At 48.2% G+C, this 25,639-nt stretch overlaps 1 protein-coding gene across 2 annotated transcripts; it reads left to right on the forward strand.

The window, feature by feature from the left end:
• PLEKHO2 (pleckstrin homology domain containing O2) lies at positions 1-25,639 on the forward strand. Of its 2 annotated transcripts, none has more exons than XM_048482190.1 (6): positions 1-141; positions 9,831-10,007; positions 10,993-11,109; positions 17,653-17,757; positions 21,288-21,386; positions 24,155-25,639. In XM_048482190.1, exons 1-6 carry the CDS (start codon positions 136-138, stop codon positions 25,331-25,333), a joined length of 1,683 nt encoding a protein of 560 aa, XP_048338147.1. In that variant the 5' UTR covers positions 1-135; the 3' UTR covers positions 25,334-25,639. The 2 variants fall into 2 exon arrangements, with proteins under 2 accessions (XP_048338147.1, XP_048338146.1); XM_048482189.1 differs by lacking the exon at positions 1-141 and adding an exon at positions 3,995-4,343.

Here is a 25,639-nt window from a genome sequence, read left to right on the forward strand (position 1 = left end):
AGGAAAAGTGTCCACACCACCAGCTGGGCTTGGCGTCGGGGGCCTTTCCCGCCCCCTGGAGCTGATCAGGAATCCATTTGGCGGTCGACAGAAAGGAGGTCTTGATTCATTGTGTGAAGCAGAAGACCAAGAAGAATGGAGGTAGGTGGGCTTGAGGGAACTTGTGGGGTAAAAGTGAGGTAAATGTTGGGGGCAAGAGACTTTAACAGAGAGTGTGAGGTGGCTGCAGAATCATAATATGTTGCCAGCAGTGGTTTCCATTAGGGATGGGAGATTCCTGGAGATTGTGAGGCGGAGCTGGGGAGAGCAAGGTGTGAAGAAGAGAAGAAGAAGAATTTGGATGTATACTCTGTGTTTCTCAACCATGAGGGGTCTCAAGGTGGCTTACAAACTCCTGTCCCTTCCTCTCCCCATAACGAACACCTTGTGAGATTGGTGGGACTGAGAGAGTTTTGAGAGAACTGTGACTAGCTCTGGTGGGGCTGGGCCTAGGGGGCCTGGTGGGCCCATGGCAAGCTCCCAGCCTGGCCAGGCTGCTCCTTCATGCTCACCGTGGGAGGGCTGTGGGGGGCAATTTTGCGTCCCTCATGGGTGGCACCCAGGGACATGTGACCACCCACATACTTCTGGCAGATATGCCATTGATTAGCAGATACTCTTTTGCTGAGCCACAACCTTCCCCATGCTGTAGGACTGCTACGATTCAGGCCATGTTAAGAAATCATGTGGAACGATGGCAGTGTATCAGCAAATCAGATCCTGTTTGGATAGACCCTGGCCAACCACATGTTCAGGCAACCAGGACCCTAATTTTGGTCTGAAAGAAAAAGGAAATGGTAAGTTTCAAGGCCTTTATATGAATGGTCTGTTTAGGCCAGAATCCTGTTTCTCACTGTGGCCAGATGCCCAAGGAAGCTCATGAAAGGCCTGCTTGGCTGACTGTTCAGCGTCTGATGGAGAGATCTGTGAACCCGAAGCCCTCATTCAGCTACGATGGCTCATAGCCAATGATTCTCCCATCTGGCAAAAATTTGTCCGCCTCTCTTCTCAGTCCATCTAAGTCAATGGTCTGGATAGCCTAGGCCGGCCCAGTCTTGTCAGATCTTGGAAGTTAGGCAAAGTGGGTAGTTTTATAAAATCCCACATGAATTAAGAAGTTGAAACTGCAATTCAGAGGATGCGGAGTCTGTTGCACGCATCCTTCTGGTGGGGTTTCCTTCTTTGGAGGTGTTTAAAGAGAGGCTGGATGGCCACCTGTCAGGAGTGCTTTGATGGTGTGTTCCAGCATGGCGGGGGGTTGGACTTGATGGCCCTTGGGGCCTCTTCCAACTCTGTGATTCTATGGCCCTTTCCGCACGGGCCGAATACAGCGCCATGGGGACGGCAAAAACGTTGTCCCCAGGAAGCTGTTTTAGGGAGTAGCTGCTTCGCAGCCGCGCCACCCTCACTCCTCCCAAGCGGCGCGAAGCCGCCGTTTTCCCACCTCACTTCCCAAGCAAGATTATGGGGAAACGGCGGCTTCTAGCCACTGCCGTGCGAACGGCAGCGGCTGGAAGGCGCCATCCCTCCACCCTTTGCCCAATCGACCTACCTTCTCTGCGACCCTCTGGTGCATTGCCAAGGCCTGGGGACACGCCCCCCCCCCTGCCCTGCAACTCCAGAGCGGTCGTGCACGGCAGGGGGCATGTCCCCTGGTTTCGGCGATGTGCCGGACGGTCGCAGAGAAGGTAGGTCGATTGGACGACGGCGCTCTGCGGCGCCGTCTTCCCTTTCGTTACCGGGACCGTTCGTGCGAACGGTCCCGGGGGGGTTGGGTTGGAGTCATGTATGCCGACCCAACCCCCAGCGTGGCTGTGCGGAAATGGCCTATGATTCTACCACCTTCTCCATTGCGAATTTTACAGAGGGGAAAGGTCCTCTCTAATTTCTCCTTTGTTAACCTGGTTCACACATACAGGTGCGGTCGAAATGGATTCCTTGCATATGTGGATTCCTTGCTTGAGGATAGAGACCTCAATAGTACACACGTTGTAGTGAAATTCTGTGCAATTGCATGGAAAGATCGCAGTCTTTGGGTAAAGCATTGTTTAGGTATTTAACAGCTGAGGTTTTATCTGTCTTAATACTGTCATTTTAACAGTATAACATTTTGTAATTATTTTTCCTTGGTATATGCATTGTGATGTTATGCGGATGTAATTTTTAAAAATTCTGGCCTAGGGCCATATAAATAAATTGATGGCTTGAAGCTTAGCAGGGTTAATCCTGGTTAGTTCTTGGATGAGATACTGCTGAGGAATACTAGAGTCATCATGCAGGAGCAGGCAATGGCAAGCTACCTCTATTTGACTCTCGCCTGGGCATGGATGACCAAAGTTAGCCCAATCTCATCCAGTCTCCGAAGCTAAGGATCAGTTCTGGTTACTGCTTGGGTGGAATACCGACAAGGAAATCCAGGGCTGCTCTGCAGAGGCAGGCAATGGTTACTTCTGGAAGTCTTGTGCCTCGTACACCCTATGGGAGACACCATAAATTGGCTGTGATTTGGCAGCACTTTCCACATACACAAGCCAACGGGTGCTCTGTCATGGGGCCATGAGTCCCACATGCCATGCACTGGGCTGTGTGAAGCAGAACTTCCTTTATTCTGTCTTGAAACTACTGGGCATCTTTTTTTCCCAGCATAACCCCAAGCTCTAGCAAAATGGGAGGAGGATAAAAATGTTGGCTGCCCACTTTCTCCTGCCCCGTGCATCATTCCTGTAGAACCTCTTACCACATCACCCGATGGTTGGAGTTTTTTGTCCAAAGTCCAAAAATCCTCAGAAGCTTTAGTCTTGCCACACAAGGAGCTCCAACCCCGTGACCATTTTGGTTTTCCCCGATCACGGGACAAGAACGCCTTCCACTAGTTGAGCAAACTTTTCAGAATCCTCTTATTGTATCAAGCCTCTTGGCTCAACCTCCCCCCCCCCCACCCACACAAGAGCCTTAACACATTGAACTGAATTGTGTGTAAAAGGAGTACACGTCGCTTAGTAACACAGAGACAGTGCGGTGTAGTGGTTAGAGCGCTGGACTAGAACCTCACAACAGGTGTGGATCTCACCCAGAGGGAGACCAGCCCACGGTCAGCCATGGTGGAAAGGGGATTCGAACTGGAGTCTCCTAGATCATAGTCTGACACTAATCAATACACCATGCTTGATTCCTCTCTGGAATTTGCAACCATGTGATGGAAGCATGACTAGTTGAATCTCTGCCTGCCATGCAATTAATTCCAGCAAGTTATTTTTATTGAGCACAGTTTTATCCTACTCTGGGAGTTCAGGGGGGCATATACATCCTCCACTTTATCTTCACAACAACAACCCTAAGGGGTAGGCCAGTCCGAGAGAGAAAGAGAACTATTGGGTCGAGTTCACCCAGCAAGTATTTTGGTGTTCCCCTTTCCCATTTAACCCTCCCAACAGTCTTGTGAGGTAGACTGCAGCAAGATGCTTGGGATTCTTCCATGTTTATTTTCACAACAACCCTGCAAGGCAAATGAGACCAAAAGGAAGAGCAAGGGGCCCGCGAACCGCCAGTGAGTTCCATACCCTTTCCCTGTGAGTTCCTAAACCCCCATAGGTTTTTCAAAGCGAGAGACTAACGGAGGTGGTTTGCCATTCCCTGCCTCTGCACAACAACCCTGGCATTCCTTGGGGGTCTCCCATGCAAGCCTGCTTAACTTCTGCGATCTTACAAGATCAAGCGATCCTGCACCACGCAGGTCGGAGCCGGGGCTACTTCCTCTGGAGTAAACCCCTTTGAATTCCTAGACTAGTAGCCGGGACAGAACTAAGCGTAAAGGTGCAGCGTCAGGGCAATCTGGTGCTACGGTCTGCAACCCAGATCTTTATCCCAACCGTTTTGGCTGCGGAAGGAAGGGGGGGGAGGGGGCTGGCTTCCCCTTCTCAGCGGGCGGCTTTTTCCTCCTCCTCCTGGACCGGAAACCAAACCTCTTTGCGCCGCTGCCGATTCTCTGGTCTGCTGCGAAGTTGTTTTGGAGCGCTGCGCCCGCCCTGGCGCCCGCGGCCACGGCACTGCTGCCGTGCGCCCGGCGGGACGAGTTTGCGCCGCTGCGGAGCATCCCAAAGCGGCATGTCGGAGCCCCTGGCCGGAGCCTCCAGGAGAGGAGAGGCGGAGCGCGGGCGGCAGTCCGGCGGCGCTTGAAAAGGGAGCCCCAAAGAAGGAGAGGCGACCTCCCCGGGAAGAAGAAGACGCGATTTGGGGGGGGGGGGGAGAGAAAGCCAGCAGGAGGGGCGCGGAGCCCCCGGGGCCCCCTCCCAGCTATGGAAAATGTGAGTAGAAGTTTCAAAAGTTTTTGCAGGGTGAAGGAAGGGGGCTCGAGAGAGAGAGAGAGAAGTTCGTCCTCTTTTTCTTGGTGATCGGAAACCAAGTATCCAGTCCTTTGCGCACAAGCCCTTGTTTGCGCATCCAGAATTGGCTCAGCCACGCACAGGGCGGCGTTCTTGAAGTTTCGCATCGGAAAGAAGGAAGAAAAGCGAGATGTGCGTGTGGCCCAATATGAAAATCTCCCCCCCACCCCCCGCTTTGCCTGCCTTGAGTGCTGCTCAGGGAGCCCTGGCTTGAAGGTCTCTCCCCCATCCCAATTTGCTTTTCTTTTGGCAAGGGGCGGGGTGGGGGTGAGACCTTGTCTTGTTTTGCTGCTGGTAGTTGAGAGCGGCCAATAAGGGAAGGGAAAGGAGAATTTGCTCCGGAGTTCTCTTTGGGAAATGCTCCCTTAATTCTGTCAGTAACTTGTAAACTTGCCAACTTTTTAAAAAAACAAGCGAAATGTTCTTGCGCCTTTCCCAGCTGATATTTTAGCAGGTCAGCTGTGTTTCCCAGCATGATGGTTAAATGGTGAGAGGAGAGAGAGACCCTTCCACACATGCAGAATAATGCACTTTCAATCCACTTTCACAACTGTTTGCAAGTGGATTTTGCTGTTCCGCACAGGAAAATCCAGCTTCAAAATGCATTGAAACTGGATTGAAAGTGCATTATTCTGTATGTGTGGAAGGGGCCAGAGAGGGAGAAAGAACACACTTCTGGACAACTGTGAAAGCAGAGGAGCCCCATTTTTTTAAAAAAAAAGTTGGCAGCCTCTCTTGGTTTCATTGCAGGAGGCAGGCAGAGACGATGCACTGCTATTTCCGACAGGCAGCTTTTGGCCTTATCCTGAATGGCTCTAGAAAAAAAGAAGCCCTTTTTGCAAGATGCAAATTAGGAAGGATTAGGTTGGAAATTCACAGAAATGGGAACTGGGGAAACAGCAGTTGCCAGCCGGAAATGCACTGCTGACGTAACTTTGTGGCAGAACGGTGTGGGATGTGCTAGCTCTGGAGGCTTGTGGTCTTTTGGGGGCTTGGTAACCCACACTCTTAACTTTTCAGGTGTACAGAAGGGTTGGTCAGTAGTAGAAGAGCAAGATCTGAGTCCCGTAGCACTTTAGATTTTCAGAATATCCGACCAAGGGAGCTTTGCCTGTCAAAGGGTTGTTCCCTGGAAATCTTGTTGGTTTTTAGCTGGCTACTGGACATGAACTGAGCACCAACCTTAAAGTTTAATCGCTTGATCAGCCCTGTTGGGAGGTTTGGTACTTCTGGCCACATCAGAAGAAGAAGAGTTTGGATTGACAACCTGCTTTGGCGAACTGTAAGGAGCCTCAAAGCGGCACACAGACTCCTTTCCCTCTTCTCACCTTGTCAGACTGAGAGAGTTTGGAAAAAACTGTGACCAGCCCAAGGTCACCCAGCAGGCTTCATGTGTGGGAGCAGAGAAACAAACCCAAGTCTCCAGATTAGACTCTTAACCACTACACCACGCTCGATTTTTTACTCTCTGCAGAAAACCCAGAAAAATTCAACCTTGGAAGTAAATCTTACAACGTATTTTTTTAAAATTCTGTCTAGCTTAGCTACCTAGGTAAGCATTTTGTTCATTTGTGGGTTAAAAAAACACCCAACCCAACATTAAAAAAACCCCCAGCTTGGTTGTCTGGAGGCCATTGCTAAAGAGAGAGACAAAGAGAGGAGTTTTGGATTTATAGGAGACTCAAAGGGGCTTATAATCTCCTTTCCCTTCCCGCTCCCACAACAAACACCCTGTAAGGTGGGTGAGGCTGAGAGAGCTCTGAAGAACTGTTACTAGCCCAAGGTCACCCAGCTGGCATGTGCTGGAGTGCACAAGCTAATCTAGTTCACCAGGTAAGCCTCCACAGCTCAAGTGGCAGAGCGGAGAATCAAACCTGGTTTTTCAGATTAGAGTGCACCTGCTCTTAACCACACTGCACCACGCTGGCTCTCAAGTATCAGAAGTGAGTGACTGTCTCTCCCCCCGCCCCCCCAATCCCACAGAATTAATTCAAAGGGTCTTGTGAAGCAAATTCAAGAGCCTTGCTGGTTAGTAGCCATTGATGAGACTCTTTGGTGTGCATTACAGGCAGTCTCTCTTCATTATAATGCTGATATCCCCAAGTTTTCTATGGGGGAGGGGGGCTGCAGTGGTGTAGTGTTTCAGAGCAGGTGCACTCTAATCTGAAGAACCAGGCTTGATTCCCCGCTCTGTCACTTGAGCTGTGGAGGCTTTAGGGAACTAGATAAACCTGTGCAACCCATGCCAGCTCAGGCTAGTCACAGTCTAGTCTCAGCCCCACCCACCTCACAGGGTGTGTTTGTTAATGAAGAGAGAAAGAGATTATCATACCTTTGAAAAGAAGATATAAATCCAAATTCTTCTTCTTCCTCCTCCTCTTCCTCCTCCTCCTCCTCCTATTCAGTATTATATCCTGCTGTGGTTCATCCCCAGGATCCCCCCCAAATCTTGCCAGAAATTTCTCAACCAAGGGTTAGTTTCACTACCCATAACTCTGTTCTCTGTTTCACTACTCTGCGTGTGTGGTGTAGTGGTTAAGAGCAGTGTACTATATTCTGGAGAACCAGGTTGGATTCCCCACTCTGCTACTTGTGGAGGATTATCTGGTGAACCAGATTAGCTTGTGCACTCCGACACATGCTGGCGTTGGGTGACCTTGGGCTAATCACAGTTCTTTGGAGCTCTCTCAGCCCCACCCACCTCACAGGATGTTTGTTGGGGGGGGGAGGAGGGCAAGGAGATTGTAAGCCCCTTTGAGTCTCCTACAAGGGAGAGAGGGGGGATATAAATCCAAACTCTTCTTCTTCTATACTGAGAGGATCTGGTATGAACAGAGACGGTGGATTTTTCAACAACTGGAAGCAGCCATTTTTAATGGTACTGCAGGCTGCTATTGACAGCCATTTAAAAATGTGTGGCTTCTTTGGAGATGAATATGCAGTGGAAGGCAAAGCTGTTTCCCCCCCAAAAAAGTTTCCTCGATAAAGGTCATGTTAGACACTTACAGTGCCCCTGCATTTTTTTCTTTGTAAATCTGCATGAGGCCTCATGCAGATTTACACTGAGGGGATTGTTTAACTCCTTTCACCAGCACGTTTCTGAGTTGTAACCACCCCACAGAGCTGGGCTGGCAAAGAAAGAGGCCATGCTTGGGAAACCCCAAAGGCTATGGCCTTTGATTACGACTGCACAAAAGAGGGCATCGCTAGAATTCAGGAAGGCACATCAGAGGCGGTCTTCATCTGACTATCGGCTATATTTGTCTGAGAGCCGAAATCCGCAGGAAGTGTCAAATTTAGTAAGACTCCACTTCCCGATACTTTCTGAAGTCGACTATAGATTTTGTTTTTAAGCTGGTGGAGAACTTTTTTTGCTTCCTTCCCAGAAATGGTTTGAACTGAAGGAAGTTTAAATTGTGAATATTTTCAGCTCTGTTAAGAGGTGGCCAAAGCTGGGACAGATTGCCTCTTGAGAGTCCCTTGAAGAAGGGATTTAGAATTCTGCATTAATGTATTATTAGAACCTGAGAGCTCATTAAAACTCTGACGCTTAAGCAGGGTCAGCCCCGGTTAACATTTGCATGGGAGGCTACTGAGGAAGTCCAGGGTTGCAAAGCAGAGGCAGGCAATGGCAAACCACCTCTGAATGTCTCATGACTTCAAAACCCTCTGAGGTTGCCAATAAGCTGTGACTGTTTCTCTCTTGCCGTGACCTGGATGGTCCAGGCTAGCCCGATCTCTTCAGATCTCAGAAGCTACGCTGGGCTGGATCTGGGTAGGAAGACTTGAATGGGAGACTATCGGGAGTGGGGCTGCTATGCAGAGAAAGGGAATGGCAAACCACCTCTGGCCCCATATCTCTCCTGCGCAGACTTGGCCACAGTTATCCATGCAATGGTCACCTCCAGACTTGATTATTGCAACTCGCTTTATGCTGGCCTGCCTTTGGCCATGATCCGGAAACTTAAGCTCATCCAACATGTGGCAGTCAGACTCCTTACGGGGATGTCAAGCCAGGACCGGATTACTCCGGTCCTGTGCCATCTTCATTGGCTGCCCATCGAGTTCCGGATAATGTTCAAGGTGCTGGTCTTAGCCTTTAAGGCTATGAACAGCCTTGGACCTGATTACTTGAGGGACCACATGTCCCTGTATCGCCCTGCTAGGACCCTAATAAAAAACCACCCAATAATAACAGAATAGTTTCTTGCTGTTTGTTTTTAATTGAGCTTTCCAGAGTTTAAAGATGCCTCAGATTATTTTAGTGGGTTTATTATTCCTCTGATATCTATCTCTCTGGCCCCTTCTGCACATTCAGTCCACTTTCACAATTATTTGGATTTTGCTATTCCAGTAAAATCCAGTAAAACCCAGCTTCAAAGTGCATTGAAAGTGGATTGAAAGTGCATTATTCTGCATGTGTGGAAGTGGCCACCTAGGTCTATCGAGTAACAGTCTACTGGTGGTCCCTGGCCCCAAAGATGTCTGACTGGCCTCGACTAGGGCTAGGCTTTTTTGGCCCTGGCCCCAACCTGGTGGAACACTCTGTCCGGTGAGGCAGGAGAATCTCCGCAGCAGCACACAAAATGGCGGGCACAACTATGAAACTGACAAGAGCTCTGTTGGCCAGGCGGGGGGGGGGGGGACCATTTTGCTGGCAACGCTCGTGATCTCCCACAGAGCAAACAGAAAAAATCAAAATGGATCTTTTAAGAACATCTGCAGGATATTTTATTTCTGCTGTGTGGAAGGGGCCTTCTCAGCTCAGGAGCCTGATTTCCAGTTTGCAGGTCTCAGAGTCCTGATGCTGGAACATGTCCAGAGGAGGGCAACCAAAATGGTAAAAGGTCTGGAATCCATGCCCTATGTAGAGAGGCTTAGGGAGCTGGAGATGTTTAGTTTGGTGAAGAGAAGGTTAAGAGGTGACATGATTGCCACACTTAGATATTTGAAGGGATGTCCTGTTGAACAGGGAGCAAGCTTGTTTTCTGCTGCCTCAGAGACTAGGACAAGGAGTAATGGATTCAAGGTGCAGGAAAAGAGATTCCACCTAAATATCAGGAAGAACTTTCTGACCTGTCAGGGCTGTTCAACAGTGGAATTCACTGCCTTGGAGAGTGGTGGAGTATTTTTCTTTGGAGGTTTTTAAACAGAGGCTGGATGATCATCTGTCGGGAGTGCTTTGATTGTGTATTCCTGCATGGCAGGGGGTTGGACTTGATGGGGTCTCTCCCAACTCTTATGATTCTATGCTCTTCTTTGGAGCATTTCAGAAAGCTCCCATCAGTACAGCTCCTGTTGGTTTGTGCAAAGCAAAGCAAGGAAGACTTTGTACAATGGACCTTGCAGCTGGAATTTGAGTTTTGAACGACTAACTTCCCGATTTCTTTTCTCTTGGTACTGCTCTAGGGTGTGAAGGAGGAGCTTCCCGACAAACCAAAATGTGATTCTACTGAAAAAACGAAATGTGCCTCTACTGCAGACAAAGTGGGCTGGGTCAAAAAGTGCAGCGGAGGCTTCCTGGGACTTTGGAAAGAGCGTTACATTCTGCTTTGCAAAAGTCAGCTCTTGATGTATGAAGATGAGGTAAGGTTAGTGCGGAAAGAGCCCTCAAGGTAGAGCGGTCAAACCCTGGGTAGAGTATTTATAAGCCCTAAGTAGAGTATTTAGGTCTGAATTGGGAAATAACTGGAGATTCTGGGGGTGGAGCCTGAGGAGGGGCGGGACTTGACTATAAAGCCATAGAGTCTACCTTCCTCACGGGGGGGGGGGGGGGGGGGGTTTGTAAGCCCCTTTGAGTCTCCTTACAGGAGAGAAAGGGGGGATATAAATCCAACTCTTCTTCTTCTTCTTCTTCTTCTTCTTCTTCTCTCTTCTTCTCTCTTCTCCTTCTTCTTCTTCAGCAGACCTTTTCTTCAGGTGAACTGACCTCTGTTGCTGGGAAAATTGTAATTCCAAGAGGTCTCCAGCCACCATCTAGTCCTGGTTGATATTGCATTAAATGATATTTTCCTCCTCCCTTTTCCTTGAAATTATGGCTATTGGTGAAGTAAATGTCAAGGGTTTGGCCTGAAGAATCCCCGTTTCCTTAGTCCTGTATTTACCTAAAAGGAAGATTAGTTTATTGATGCACTTATGGCCCAGCTACATTCTGTTTTTCTGAGAACTCTGTTGAAGTGTGTTTAAGTATCTGAGGGAATGGATTTGGCTTGAATCTATGTCTGCATTGCTAAGGGAGGGTGTTTAGGATTGCCTGTAGAGGCTGATGCTTCATTTTTATCTTCACAATGACATACTCGTGAGTGTGCTCTGATTCCAAGGAGGTGTCAAAAGTTGTAGGGTATTAGCTCCTAACATTTTTCCGGCATTTATGGCTGGCATCTTCAGAGACGGGTCACGGTGAGATGGTTTCTCTCCATGACATTGTGTGGAGAGATTGTGGGAGAGTTCCAGGCCGCGCCAGGAGATTGGCAACCTTATCCTTAAACTTTCACTGACGTTAACTGTGACACTATCTATTACTAGGAAATCAGGTGCAATTTCCTCCCCCCCCCCCACTCTGTTACTGTAGGATGAACAGAAGTACGTGGAAACCGTGGAGTTGGAAAACTATGAGAAATGCCAAGAGTTGCGCGCTCTCTTGAACAGGAAGCATCGCTTCATTTTAATTCGCTCTCCAGGTTACAAGGTAAAGAGATCTTTCTTTTTGTCCATAAATCCATTTCTTCAGGGGGGCGGGTACCAGGAAGCAAAGGAATTTCTTCGCATTGTGTCTCTACTGACCCAGCAAGAGGAGGGAGTTAACCCTATATTTGGCGAGCGCCCCTCCAAATCTGAAAAAGCTTGGCCCAGAGCGGTGTGCTTGATAAGGATCAGGGGTCAGATGTAGAGATAATTACCATGGTCTGGTTCGGTGTGGTGATATTTGCAGAATATTGAGAACCTTAGATTACATTTAAAAAAACAGGTTTCTAGTCCTCATCCTGGAGAAAAGAGAAAGGAGTTCTCTCACTTGCTCATTCTTTTAAAACTTTTTTCCTTTGGGTGTCAAACTGTTCTGTTAAAATTTAGGAAGTTTGCAAGCAGGTACACAAGGCAGTTAAAAGGGAACAGTATTAAGTAAAAGAAGCAGCAGGAGCAGACAACCCAAGACTAACAAAACAAAAGAATAAAGTAAAAAAAAAAACCCGCAGATAAAACAAGATAGTTAAAAAGGAGTCGTATTGAGTAAAAAAAGAAGAGCAAAGACTAACAGCATAAAAGAATAAAGTGATGAAACATTACAGATAAACCAAGTCAGTTAAAAAAGAAGAGTAGAAGAAGAGCAGATAATAAAAATAAAATAATAAAGCAGCAAAGGGGCAGAGGTACCTGATCGTTCATGTCACATCCATATGTGAATGCAACCTTTCGGCTTGATGTTAGGTTATTAGGTTATGGTTATTGGATGTTTTTGAAAATGATGGTATTATTATGCTGTTATGTGACATTTAGTGATATCCTTTGCCAGGTGTACTGTTATGACTATTGTTACCTTGTTGTTTATACTGTCACATTTCAGGCTAGTATGCTATGTTTATTGATGTTTTAATTGGTGATGTTATGCTTATTATATTTTTACCATGTGAAATGCTATGATTGCTGTTATTTACTGCTTATATTGCTTATGCTTATTGCTTTTATTGCTTATATTGCTTATGTTTATTGATGTTCTTCTAGCCTATTGATGTTTGGCTGATTGACTAAGACTCATGATGTTTGTTGTTTATATTATTGTTGTTTGTCGCCCTGAGCCCTACGGGGGAGGGTGGGTTATAAATCGAATAAGGAAATGAAATATAAAAATTTTGCAACAATTTCAGCTGTTTCTGAATCACCATTGAGCAGAAGGAAGGATATCATTAGAGAATCCGGGACATTTATCTCGTTGGCTAAAAGAGGCTTTAGTAGGTTGGTCCAAATGGTTATATATAAGGGACAAGACAAGAAAAGATGTGCTACAGATTCTACACAGGTCTTCTTACAGGGACAGAGCCTATCCGAATATGGGATTTTTTTTTAAACCCCCCAGATGATCACTGACAGCAGAACCTTAAACTTACAAGAAGAAGAAAAAGAGATGGACTTATGTCCCCCCCCCTTTCTCTTCTGTAAGGAGACTCAAAAGGGCTTACAAATTCCTTTCCCTTCCTCTCCCCATAACAAACACTGTGAGGTAAGTGGGGCTAAGAGTGCTCTGAAGAACTGTGACTAGCCCAAGGTCACCCAGCTGGCATATGTTGAAGTGCACAAGCTAATCTAGTTCCCCAGATAAGCCTCCACAGCTTAAGGGGCAGAGCAGGGAATCAAACCTACTCTTAACCACTACACCACACTGGCTCTCAAGATAAAAAGCACTATGTTGCTTGGGGGCATTCTGATGGTAACCCTCAGTTTGGGGATTCCTTTAAACATAAACCGACAGGCCTCTTATGTTTACTACCTGAATGGCTCCAACCATTGTAGGATGGTTGCTGAAGACCAGATAACAGTGTTTCAAGAGTGCTGAGTCTGACTGTGAGAAGATGGCAGGCAGATATCCTTGATTTAATGGTGAGGGACATGTGGGTCTAACCCATTTAAAGGGGGAGACACTAATGGGGCATGTAGTCGAAAAAGCCAGAGCTTAGAGAATGCTATTCTTTCTGTGTGCACCATTTTACCCACCAATGCATTCCTCAAAATGCTTTTCATGGTGCTGATGTGGGGGGGGGGGGTTCAGCCCCATTGTAGCCTTGCCCACTTTAAGATCTTTTAAATTGTATTCCTTCTCATCCCCTGCTTGCCACATGTGGGGAAGAATGGGGTTTCTGCTATTGTGCGTGGCTTGGGCTTTGCAGCTGAGTATACTGTATATGCTGAGTTGATTCCATTTTGGTGCACCAAACCCAATTGTGCCTTAGCAGTGCATTTTATGAACATGTTCTAAGCTTGCTCTGCAGGCTGTCCAGGCCCTGCACTTGGGGTGTTTTCTTTGCAGAAGTCCCTTGGCTGTAGACACTCTCGTTTCTTCCTCCCACCTCATTAAGGGACAAAAGAGGAGGCGAACGGAAGAGGGAAAGGGGGAAGGGATGCTTCTTTGGCTGAAAAGTTTAACGTTCATCATCTCTTCCTGTCTTTCACTGTGTGAAGCTGTGGAAAAGCAGCAGATGTTTACAGCTGTTCCAACAGGCTTCTGTGAGCTGGTGGATGTCCAGGCCCTTTGGGACTATTTGAAAATGACTGTTGCAGCAGGCGAACGAATCTGCCTCTTTTACCTGCAACACTCCCAGCCCCCACGCCTGGATTCAAGTTGCTTTTCCCCTCTGATAATCAGCAGGATGAAAAAAAATCCTTTTTGCACAAAAGGTTATTTCAGATGGTGTGGAGTTTTGTAAGAGGTGGCGGAGTTTGTGTGTGGGAAGCACATGATACCCCCCAGACTATTTATCTGTTATATTGTTCTTTTTCATCCATGAAACTAAGGAGCCGTGCAGAGGCATAGCTGCAATGGGGACAACTGAGGCAGCTTGTCCCGGGCGCCACTATTGCAGTCACATGGGGGCATGTCAGAGGCAGGGCAGAGCATGTTGGGAGCAAGGGCACGCCCGGGCAGTTAATGCCCTGGTGCAGTTCCCTCTCCCTTCATCACTGGGCCATGTCCACTTGGTAAGGGAAAGTGTGGGTCTACCCAGTTTTATTTTCGCCACAAGCCTGCATGGCTGAACTGAAATGTAGGTTGCCAGCCTCCAAGGGGCAGGCTGGAGCTCTCCCAGAATTACTACTGATCTCCAGATGACAAAGATCAGCTCTCCAGGACAAAACAGCAACTTTGGAGGGTAGATTTTAAGGCCTCTGATGAGGCCTCTGCAGAACGGGATTTTTACAAAACTAAACAGATTATAGTTTGGGACCTCAGATTATAAGGGACTCTAAATATTAGGGGAGGAAACTAAATTACCTTTGTTGGGAGGGATAATGCTATGGGGCCATGTGGATCTGACCTTGTTTAGGACAGGGGTGGCACAGAGCAGTAAGCTGCAGTACCATAGTCAAAGCTCTGCTCGTGACCCAAGTTCGATCCAGACAGAAGTCAATTTCAGGTAGCTGGCTCGAAGTTGACTCAGCTTTTCATCCTTCTGAGGGGAGTAAAATGAGTACCCAGCATACTGGGGGTAAATCGTCAGCCACTGGGGAAGGCATTGGTAAACCATGCTGTAAAAGTAGTTTACCTAGCAAATGTGATATCATTCCCTGGGTCAGTAATGGCCCAACCCTTGCACAGGGTTTTTTACCTTTAGGGCTGGGTGGGGGGCAAATTACCCACAAAAAGCCACCCCCTCAATGGAGCAGACAGCAAAGAAGGTATAGCAAGCTTGAAGGCACTCATACCTAACTTTGGGAGTTTTGCCAATTAGTTTGATTGACAACCTGCCCCTGGATTAGGGCCTCAATGTGTTTCATTCAGCCCTGGATCCTTGGAGGATGGTCGTGCTAGAGATGTGCCTGACAGCTGCTGGAATCTCAACCCCACTTCCACAACAATCTTACACTGTCATCCGAAGTAGCATTTCAGTTAGTGGGGTCGTGGCCTGGATTGTGTAACCGCATTTGTTCCGAGCAGCCGAGAGCAAATAATCTAATTGTGGGTCGCAACAGTCGAAAGGAATCGATGACATAACCCTTCTGGGTCGGCGGCGAGGACAAGCCAGGGGATGGATAGGAATCCGGCAGGCTCAGTTGCATTGATCCTTGGCTACAGAGATGCGGCTGTGACATCATGGAAAGATCATATTGACATGGGAGGGTATCAAGAGATGTCTGTCGCTGTTGAGAGAGAACTGGGGGTCTTGCCCCCTTCAGGTTGGTGGTTGCAGCCAGGCCTTTAGGATCCAGTTGGGGGAGTCTCTGCTTGGAATCATCTCACGTCGAAGGCGTTGCTCAGCCTGCTATTGTGCCGTGTTTTGCCAGAAAGGCTTTTTCCTGGCGCTCCCGGGACTTTGTTTATACCGGTGACTCAGTCTCAGCTGGTCTGGCTCAGCTGTTGGGAGGAGCGCAGCCCGGTCCCCGTTCTCTGTTCGGGCTGCTGAAAGTTCTTACCTTGCAGCAGAGAAGGAATCCAGGCTGCAGCCATCTGCTCTGTGGTTTCTTCTGGCCCTGTTTGCCTGACGTGAACCCTCACAAGTTGTCAGTAATTGAGCAGAGAGGCAGGTGCAGTGTCGTGGCTAATACGTCAACAGGAAAGAATTGGATTTGAAGAGGCTCTTCAGCCAGAAGTAGATGTTGGCCAAAGATGTGGGGTTGCTGGGCATCCCCGTTTTTAGATCTCCCCCAATAAAGGCTGGTGTTACATTGCAAGAGTTTTCAGCAAAATGTCAGGAAGAACTTTCTGCCAGTGAGAGCGGTTCTGTGGTTGAACAGGGTTCCTGTGGAGGTGGTGGGCTCTCCTTCTTGGAGGTTTTGAAGCAGAGGCTAGATTAGAGGTGGGATCCAGCAGGTTCTTACAGGTTCCCGAGAGTAGGTTACTAATTATTTGTGTGTGCTGAGAGGGAGTTACTAATTGGTGATTTTGTCATGTGATTTTTGCCTTAGTTACGCCCCTCCTCTCAGCAGTAGCGCACAGAACTTGAAGCAGTCTGGCAGGAGGCGTGTGTGGCATCCTGCGCCTGCATGCATTCATTTCCTGCCCAAGGACTGGCGCAGCGGCTGAGTTCTTTCCACAGCCCCGCCCAGGAATGCCCCGCCCCTGTCGTGCCCTGCCCAGCCCCACTGGCGCTACGCCACAGTTTGAATCCCACCACCATGGGAACCTGTTACTAAAATTTTTGGATGGCTATCTGATAGCAAGGCTGATTCAATGAAATTAGACAGCTCGTGAAAGGGATGGCAGGAAGTGATGAGTCAGTGCTCAGCTCTTGTGGCTGTTTCTTACTAGCCCAGGGTAATGCCGATCACCGCTTTGGGGTCAGGAGGGAATTTTCCTTCAGGCCAGATTGGCCAGGGATCCTGGAGGTTTTCTGCCTTCCTCTGGGCATAGAGCAGGGGCCACTGGGGAGCGTGGGAGAGTAGTTATGAATTCCCTGCGTTCTGTAGGGGGTTGGACTAGATGTCCCTTGAGCTCCCTTTTAGCTCTGTTTCTATTGGCCTGCTGCCAGTGGAGGAAACCCTCTTCCCTCTGCCCTCAGGAGAAGATCTCCTGAAGAATTAAAGCTGGTTTCCACACTACAAGGATCAGTTACGCTGGAGAAAATGGCTGCTTTAGGAGTCTCTGGTACTACACTCCACTGAATTGCCCCCAGTCCCTAAACCATGGCTCCCCCGCATAAAGGTTAAATGTGGTGCATGTTCACACTCCCTAAACTGTTCAAATTACTAACCAAACAATAACCCAGCCGTATACAAGGTGCTCTATAAAATCTAACAATAAGCTCAAATATTAAAAATTCATCAGTCCATAAACAAATTTAACTGAATAAATCCTTGAGCTGGAAGAATCCTCTTGTTTAACCTTTGTGGTTTAGAAGACTAAACAGGGGTAGGGCGGTTTATCAAATAGAATTAATAATAATAATAATAATAATAATAATAATAATGATGATGATGATGATGATAATGATAATAAATTTAGAGTGCGAATATGCACAGTAATATTTTCTTTCATAGAAGTATGAATACACATACATACACACCAGGGGTGGAGTGAGGGGGAACAGCGCCCGGATGTGTGCTGTGTCCCTGCCACGCCTCCACCTGTTCCTGCCCCAGAATGCCCCCCCACCCATGCCATGCCCCTGTACCAGCGTGAACCTGGGGTAAGGTGTCCCACCCCGCCCCCTGGACACTACGCCACTGATACACACACACATCTTTAAGTTATAGTCTTTAGGTTAAGAAAGATATAGTTTCCATCATTATTTTTCCTACTATTGTGCACTGTACATTGGTGTCTAAAAGTCTGTGGAGCAATTGAGTTTCCATTGGGAGGTGGAAAGGAGGTATGTTCCTAGCTCTCAAGATCAGCTATGAAGAATCATTTATGTTCTCGTAGGCTAAGCAACACAGCAATGGGCCAAAGGTAAAAGGATTTCTGGTTCAAAACCCTGCAGCATGTGACGCACTGGTTTTGAGATAAAAAGAGAAAATGTGAAGCCAAATTGTATTTCTCGGGACAAAGTGCTTACTGCTACCACCTGCCTTTTCTTTCCCTAACCAGGTGCACGATATCAAATTTCAGGCATGTCGTAAGGAAGAAAAGGAATCGTGGATGAAAGCTCTTAATGAAGGCATCAACCGAGGCAAAAACCGGGTCTTTGATGAGGTAAAGTCTGGAGTTGGGAGGGTCCAGAGATTAGTTTAGGATTTTCACTTGTCAAAGTGTGAGAAATTTGATCTGGGAGTCTCCTCAGACAGGACCCGAGTTTGAGGCCAATTCACTCAAGGGGTGCCCAGCGGGCTTGTGGAAGGCTCCCGGCCTGGTGCCAACTTTTGCTGGCCTCCAATAGAGGTGGGGGGGTGGGCGGCAGTATGCCATAGGGAGGGGGCTCCCTCACCACTCTGGGTGCCCCAAGGGGGGGTGCTGAGCTGGGGAGGGTGCCCAGAGAAGGTGTTGCCCCCAGGTACCCCCCCCCCCGATATACCTCTGCCTAGATTTCAACTCATAAAACATCAGAACAAGAGTTTGGTGCAAATTTTCTTGGCTGCCAAAGCGTACAATGATGTCGTATAGGCAACATTTTCCAATACTGCCTCTTGAGAGCTCTGCTCAAGGCGGAAAAACAGACATTCCATTTAGTGCTTAGCTAAACTGTTCAGGAGCATTGAGAGGAAAAAACATAGTTTGGCTGGAGCCCAGAATGGAAAAATTGGTCTCCTATCCCTTAGAAAGGCCTGCATCCACAAATGGAATGTAAACTCTGAATGAACTTCTTGAGTCTGGTTCGTTCTCTCTCTCTCTCTCTCTCTCTCGGGCCAAAGCCAAAAGGAGATTCGGAGAAGCGGCATGGGGTCGGGATTTGTGCGGCGGGAAGGAAACGGTTTCATAAGCGCAACCCCGGCGGGTGGGTGTCTTTCCCAACAGCAGACACAGGATGAGGTGCGGCTTTGCCCTCCCTGGAGAAATCAAATTGTTTGTGAGTGTCAGATTATTGGGGGCTGCATACTCCCCCAACTAAACCCACTGTACGACTGAACTGTGCAATGGAGCGGGCTGGGAACGGGCCAACGAATTAGTTTCCCTTACAAACCAAGGAGGAAGGAGAAGGGGAGGCTGCGTTGAAGCCATTCCCATCTCCTGTTTCGCAGGCTGAAGAATTTGGAGATGTGATGTCATTCCGGGTGATGCTGGCAGCCACTGCTGTATCTAAGGAGCCCCTGCCAGGAGCGGCTGTGCATGCCTGGAGTTGGCACGGTGCAAAGTCTGGACATATTGTTTTTCTGTGGCAATGCAAACTAACGTAGTGAACTCCGTCAACTGCTACCTGAATGGAAAGGCCTGCAAAACTTTTAATGGGCCAGTTCCCTAAAGAAAAACCCTATATATGAGAAAGGAAACTCCAAAGGAGCAGCAGTGGCATAGTGGTTAAGAGCAGATGCATTCTAATCTGGAGGAACCGGTTTGATTCCCCACTCTGCTGCTTGAGCTGTGGAGGCTTATCTGAGGGATTCAGATTAGCCTGTGCACTCCCACACATGCCAGCTGGGTGACCTTGGGCTGGTCACAGTTCTTCAGAGCTCTCTCAGCCCTACCTATCTCACAGGATGTTTGTTGTGAGGGGGGAAGGAGTTTGTAAGCCCCTTTGAGTCTCCTATAGGAGAGAAAGGGGGATATAAATCCCCCTCTTCCCCCTCCCCCTTCCTCCCCCTCCCCTCCTCCCCCTCCTCCCCACTGTTTCCAATCAGGGCTGCCTCGCACAGGGCTTATTACCATCCTTGGGCGATTTCCCACTGGGATAGTCACCGGAAATATCCAGGTTTCCTCATGATCTCCCCACTGCCAAACCATGGGACACAGATCAGTCTCGTTTCTGGTGCCCCCCCCCCCGCCTTTTTACGGGATTTTCCTGGACCTGCTTGTATATGCACCTTTTTGGGGGAAAACCCCCACTCCAATGGGAGCTAATAGGAGATGGGGGCTACACATTTGAGGGTCCATAACTTTGGCTCCCATGAACCAAATGTCACCAAACCTGGGTGGTACAGATACCGTCCAGATACCTACAGATACCGTCCAGGCTTTGTGAAGTTTGGTCCAGGGGGTCCAAAGCTATAGACTCCCAAAGGGGGTGCCCCCATTGTTTCCAATGGGGCCTACACATTTGAGGGTCCACATCTTTGGCCCCCATGAACCAAACTTCACAAAACCTGGGTGGTGTCATCAGGAGGGTCTCCTAAAGATACTCTGAAATGTTGGTGCTGCTAGCTTAACAATTGCACCCCTGACAGCAGGCACTCCCCCCCCAAGGGCCAGGCCTAGAAGTCTTCACTAGAAACATACTGCAGTGAGGATGTTGGAACCTAGATGAAAAGGTGCCGATTCTTTTGAAACTTGGTTGTATCTGGATTAAATTTTCAGTGGGAATTCGGTCCTTTAAGGAGGAGGGAGAGCCTCGTGGCGCAGAGTGGTTAGCTGCAGTACCTCAGTTCAAAGCTCTGCTCATGACATGCGTTTGATCCCAATGGAAGTCCTTCTGAGCTTGCTGGGGATAAAGTGCAGGCGACTGGGGAAGGCAACAGCAAACCACCCCGTAAACATGGTCTGCCTCTTAAATATAGTCTACTTAGTAAACCACAAAGCCAGAAAGTTCTGTTCTTCCTTATATCTCTGAATCTCCCTTGATATTAGCTGTATGGCTAAGTACTTAATCCAATTAACAGAGCCCAGCCAGCACCCATGCTAGATGTAATGTACGACCATCAACCATTCTTTAAGGGCGACTGCTAAAAATTCCATATCAAGAAAGAGTCTGTGCTTGCAGCATGAATAGTCTAGAGTCACTTGATCATATTCTGTTGCGTTGTCCCAGTTACATGATTCTTAGAACGAAGTCATTATCTCCTATATTAGACAGCAAAAAAAGGCTGTTTGGGCCCACAATTTTTTTTATATTTGCTGAATATTTATAGCTGTAATCAGGGACGTACCGCCCATGGGGGCGGGGGAGCCTATGACCCTGGGCACAACAGGGGGTGTAAAATCGCCACATCTCCTCCTTCCCCACGCTGACCTGGCTTGGAAGAGCTGGGTAAGCATGCAGGAGGCATCTAAAGACAGCCAGCCCTCTGCCAGGAGCCGGCCTGCCACTGTGGTGCCCATCCAAGCTGCCCCCACCCCCGAGCCATGCCTCCAAGCACAGGGGGCGGGGGAAGAGGGGTGCCCGGAGGTGTTGTTGTCCCTGAGCACCATTTTCCCCTGATACGCCTCTGGCGTAACTGAGATAATGACCAAATTCTTATCATACGTTATCAAGGTGCATGTATAAACAGTGGTTGGGTATAGGCTGTCCTTGAGTATGTTTTATGAATATTTCTTCTTCTTTTCTTGCTTTGTATAATAAGCCACTAAAGGTGGATTGAGTGAGTGAGAGAAATGGCGGAAAGAGACATCAAAATGCAGCCAATTTCAGTGACTGCTCATGGGGTTTCAAGGCAAGAGGTGGTTTGTCATTGCCCGCCTCTGCATATCTATCCTATGCTTCCTTACTGGTCTTCCATCTGAGATCTGGCAAGACCAGGCCATCCTGGTCAGGGTTCTTGTGAAGCAGTCCATCCTCCCAGGTTAAATGACTTGATCTCCATCCATCCGTGAGCCAAGGAGTTGATTTCTGCCCCTCTTTTCTCCACTGCTTAAAGGTGAAAGTAGACGAAAGTCTCTCTCTGGAGCACGTGACCCGAAGCAGAGCCAAGATGGGCCAAGGGCGTCGCCCCCCAACCAGAAGCCACCTAAAAGAGGTAATGATTACGACCGAGGAGAGGAAGAAGCATTGTTTTTTGTGCCACTGTAATCTAGATGCTGCTCCTAGAATAAATATACCGGTAGAAGACATAGAAATATTTTGCATTGACTGGTATCTTATAACTTGGATTGCAGGGCATGGGTACCTTGCAGGACAGCAAAACTTCTCTCTGGCCCCTTCTGCACATGCAGAATAATGCACTTTCAATCCACTTTCAATACACCTAGTGTAATGAACAGACTGAGTCCAGGCAAAGTAACCACAAACAGTTCTTTATTCACTGGCCAAGATAGATTCGAAACCAACAGGCAGGAGAACTCTGAGACTTCAGAGTTCCAGCAATAGTTCCAGCAAAATCTGTTCAGCATCCCACCTCTCCCCAGATAACATAAACAAAGAGTATTCTCACAGAAGGAATTTCAAAGAGAAGATGACACACAGACATGAATAATATGCCTCAGCCCGAACTCCAGGCGTCCAACCAACAGAAGGTTTAGGCACGCATACGAGTGGGAACCAGGGGTGGGATCCAACCAGTTCTCACCACTTCTCCAGAAGTGGTTACTAATTTTTTCTGAGTGCCGAGAAGGGGTTACTAAAAGGGGTTACTAAAGCAACCTCCCAGCCCAATAGGGACTGGAGGTGCATGTGTGCGGTGACACCACTGTTTGAATCCCACCACCATCGGAACCTGTTCTTAAAATTTTTGGATCCCACCACTGGTGGGAACCAAGGTCAAATACACACAGCACACAACTACACACTCAGTATTTGACACCTAGCAGCTGGATTTTACTGTGAAGAACAGCAAAATCCACTTGCAAACAATTGTGGATGTCAGGACTGCAATTCCCAGCAACCACCAGTTCCCGCCTTTTTTTGCAGCAGAGCGGGGAAAACAAACCAGGGAGCTATACCAGATTGAAACTAAGTAGCTCTGTCAGAACCAATGAGAGATCAAGGTTCAGGCAGAGGGAAAGGGCTGATTGGTTGTTGTCTGTTTTGAAAATAAAATAAATACTGGAACTGAGGACAAGAATCCTCAGTTCCAGCCCCTGTAGCTAGGGTGAACCAAATCAATAAAGTTCTCCTTTTAAAGCTGACTTTGAGTGGTGTTCAGCCTTACAGTGGAAGTGGATTGAAAGTGCATTATTCTGCATGTGCGGAAGGGGCCTGTCTGTTCTCTCTTGGCAGGCAATCATGTGTTTAGTTGTTTGTGTGCCAGGTCGATGTGCGGGAGGTGTCTAAAGAGAATACGCTTCCAAGCTGCACAACATTCTTCATGGCACATAGAGCCATAAAGTGTGAAATAATGCCTAGGTACTTGAGGTAAACCAATTATCAGACTTAATGGGCAGCAGCAGCTTTATTTATTTGCTTAAAATATTTTATCCTGCTATGCCACCAAACAGTTGGAAAAAGTTAAAAGTCGTATTATCATTATCATTGCTATTGTAAGTGTCATTTATATATTGCCTTTCTGAGCAAAGTGGGATCCAAATTCTTGTTTTCATCTGTTTTATCTTCTGGTAGGCTTGGCTGAGAGTATATGGCTGACCCACAGTTACCCAGAAAGCTTCCCCAGCAAAACGGAGATTCGAACTTTGGTCTTCCAGGTCCTAGTCTAACATCCGCTGCACCATTCTCTGACTCTATATATGACAACAGTTAAAAACATAACAGGAAGCAGGGGCAGTAAATGAATGCCAAACAAAATGAAATAGTCTTCACCCACTGGCAGAAGATAATAACAGAGGGAGTCAGATGAATCTCTTTGGAGAGGTTTTGGAGCCGTGACCAAAAAGGCCCTGCATGTATTAAATATTCATACGTCTACAAGTCAGTAAAAACATAAGGCCCTCCATGTGCTAAATTTTTTAAACACCAAAATATAACTATATTAGAAGAAGAGTTTGGATTTATATCCCCCCTTTCTCTCCTGCAGGAGACTCAAAGGGGCTCACAATTCTTTTTCGTGGCCCAGATCCGAGGTCCACTCCTGAGACTTTCACTGCTATTTGCTAGGACTGTGGGTAAACCAGATGATTTAAGGAAGCTTAGTTAAATCGGTGGTAGTTGAAAAGAGGCATATTGGGGGGGGGATGGTGCTTGGGGACAACACCTGGTCCAGGCACACACACACACACTGCGCCTGGGGGTGGGGGTGGCTTGGATAGGCGCCATGACTGTCTTTAGGCGCCTCCCTCATGCCGACCCAGCTCTTCCAAGCTGGGTCGGCAGGGTGGAGGAAGGGGATGGGGGCGATTTTGCACCCCCCCCTCCACCATTGCGCCTGGGGTCATTTGACCCCGCTCCCTGTCCCAGTGGGCAGTATTCCCCTGGTTCAACTACATGCTGCCCAGTAAAGTTCTGAATTCGTTGGAGAGGATTGAATAAACTGGCTGAAAACTGTTTCATGGGTACCTATCCGATCAGGGACAGGCACTGAGGACAAAGGTATTGGGAACTCACCTGCTGTAGCAATGCAGGTGTTAGAAGAGGGACTTTCAGAGCTGTGCTCACATTCTCTTCTCTTCAAAAGTCACAAGACCAGGTGGCTCATCCTTGTCTACGTAAAGAGTCTCTCCTTCTCCTTTGCTTGGAAACACGAGATGCTGCTGGAATTTCTCCAGATTGGTTTCATTTCTCTATAGTTGGTTTCAAGAGTTGGTTCTGTTCTTGTTGGAGATTAGATGTTTCTAGTCAGTTATTTCTGAGTTTACTCATGGAACTGATGTAAAGACCTTTCCCTTCCTTGCCTAGGTTGCCAATGCCACATCCGATGGAATCCTGAGACTTGACTTGGATGTCCCAGACAGCAGCCCTCCAAATGCCACCTTGGTAACAAATGACACTGCTAATGTAGCCCCTACTAAGGAGCCAATCAAGGTGCTCATGCCTCCAGTAAAACCGCCTGCCGAGAAGCCGAATCAAAATTCAATGCCTGAGAATCCGGAAGTCAAGGACCCTCCAATGCCTCCTTCTAAGAGCATCAAGGAAACAGAAGAACCCAGCAACTGTTTGAGCTCGGAATGTGACCGGGGTGTTCAAGTTGACAATCCTGAAGAATCCAACGTTGTCCCAGAGGTAAAGAATTTGGCGGAGGCTGATGATGTCAAAGCTCCTCTCCCTCCTCCTGAAGCCTTATCTGTTAAGATGGTGACATGGGATGATCCAGCTTCTAAATTGCCAGTGGTCAGTAACGGGAATCCGCCCACAGCCGGCAGCAAAGAAAACCTCCGTGAAGATGCCAAGGAGGGGGCTAAACCGCCAAACCCTCCTCCTAAAATTCTATCGGAGAAGTTGAAAGCCAGCACAAATTCCCAGGGGGGGGATTTGAATGTCAACACTTCCGGAGCTGACCAGAGACCGGATGACTCAAATCTCCCTGTGAATGGAATGAATGGTGAAGGGGTTGCAGCATTGCCTTCCCAGGAGGCAGTCTTTGGACCCAGCAAAGAGGAGATGCTCTTTCAAGAGCCGAGAGAAAATTCCTCATCCCGAGAAGCTAATGAGGAGAACTCGAGCCTTCCGGCTAAGGATCCCTTGCTGTTGTTGGAGTCTGTGGGAAAGGCTTCTTCGAAGACTCGGTCATCCTCTGTGGGGGACCTGCTGACAGAACCAAGCGAGAAGTCTTTCCTGGGGCAGGGTCTCCCGTGGGGAGCGGCCCTCCAGATCACCCAGGTAGAAAAGAAGGTTGCCTATGAACGGGAGAGAACAGAAAAGTTGCTGCAGCAGGTGCTGAGCGAGCAGCCCGGCACAGGCAACGGACCGCCGACAAACCGAGAAGCGCTTCTCAGTGTGGCAGTGGAGCGGCTACGGCAAGCCACACAGGTCTTGCAAGAAAGCAAAGCCTCAGAAGAATCGAGGAAGGAACTTTGGGAGAAGGGCAGCAGCGTGCCGAAGGACCTAGCGACTCTTTATAGGAGAAGTGTGCCCTGAACTGGGAAGATCCTCTCCTTTCCATGCCTTCTCCTTTCCAGGGCCTCACGCTGTCACCTGAGACCGCACGACTACGCCAGTGTTTTTGCAAATGCAGGGAGGAGGGAGGTGTTTTGCTGTTTGCCCCCAGCTGAAAATTACCATTGTTTTTTTGCTGCCCATGATGTGAGCTTGCCTCTTGGGTAGGATTGCGGTCTCCCGGTGGTGGCTGCAGGTCTCCTGCTATTGCAATAGATCTCCAGGCAACAGAGATCAATTTGGCTGGAGAAAATGACCGCTTTGGAAGGACTGTGGCTTTGTACTAGA

This window comes from Sphaerodactylus townsendi, linkage group LG17 (assembly GCF_021028975.2).
Source record: "Sphaerodactylus townsendi isolate TG3544 linkage group LG17, MPM_Stown_v2.3, whole genome shotgun sequence".
NCBI classification, from domain to species: domain Eukaryota; kingdom Metazoa; phylum Chordata; class Lepidosauria; order Squamata; family Sphaerodactylidae; genus Sphaerodactylus; species Sphaerodactylus townsendi.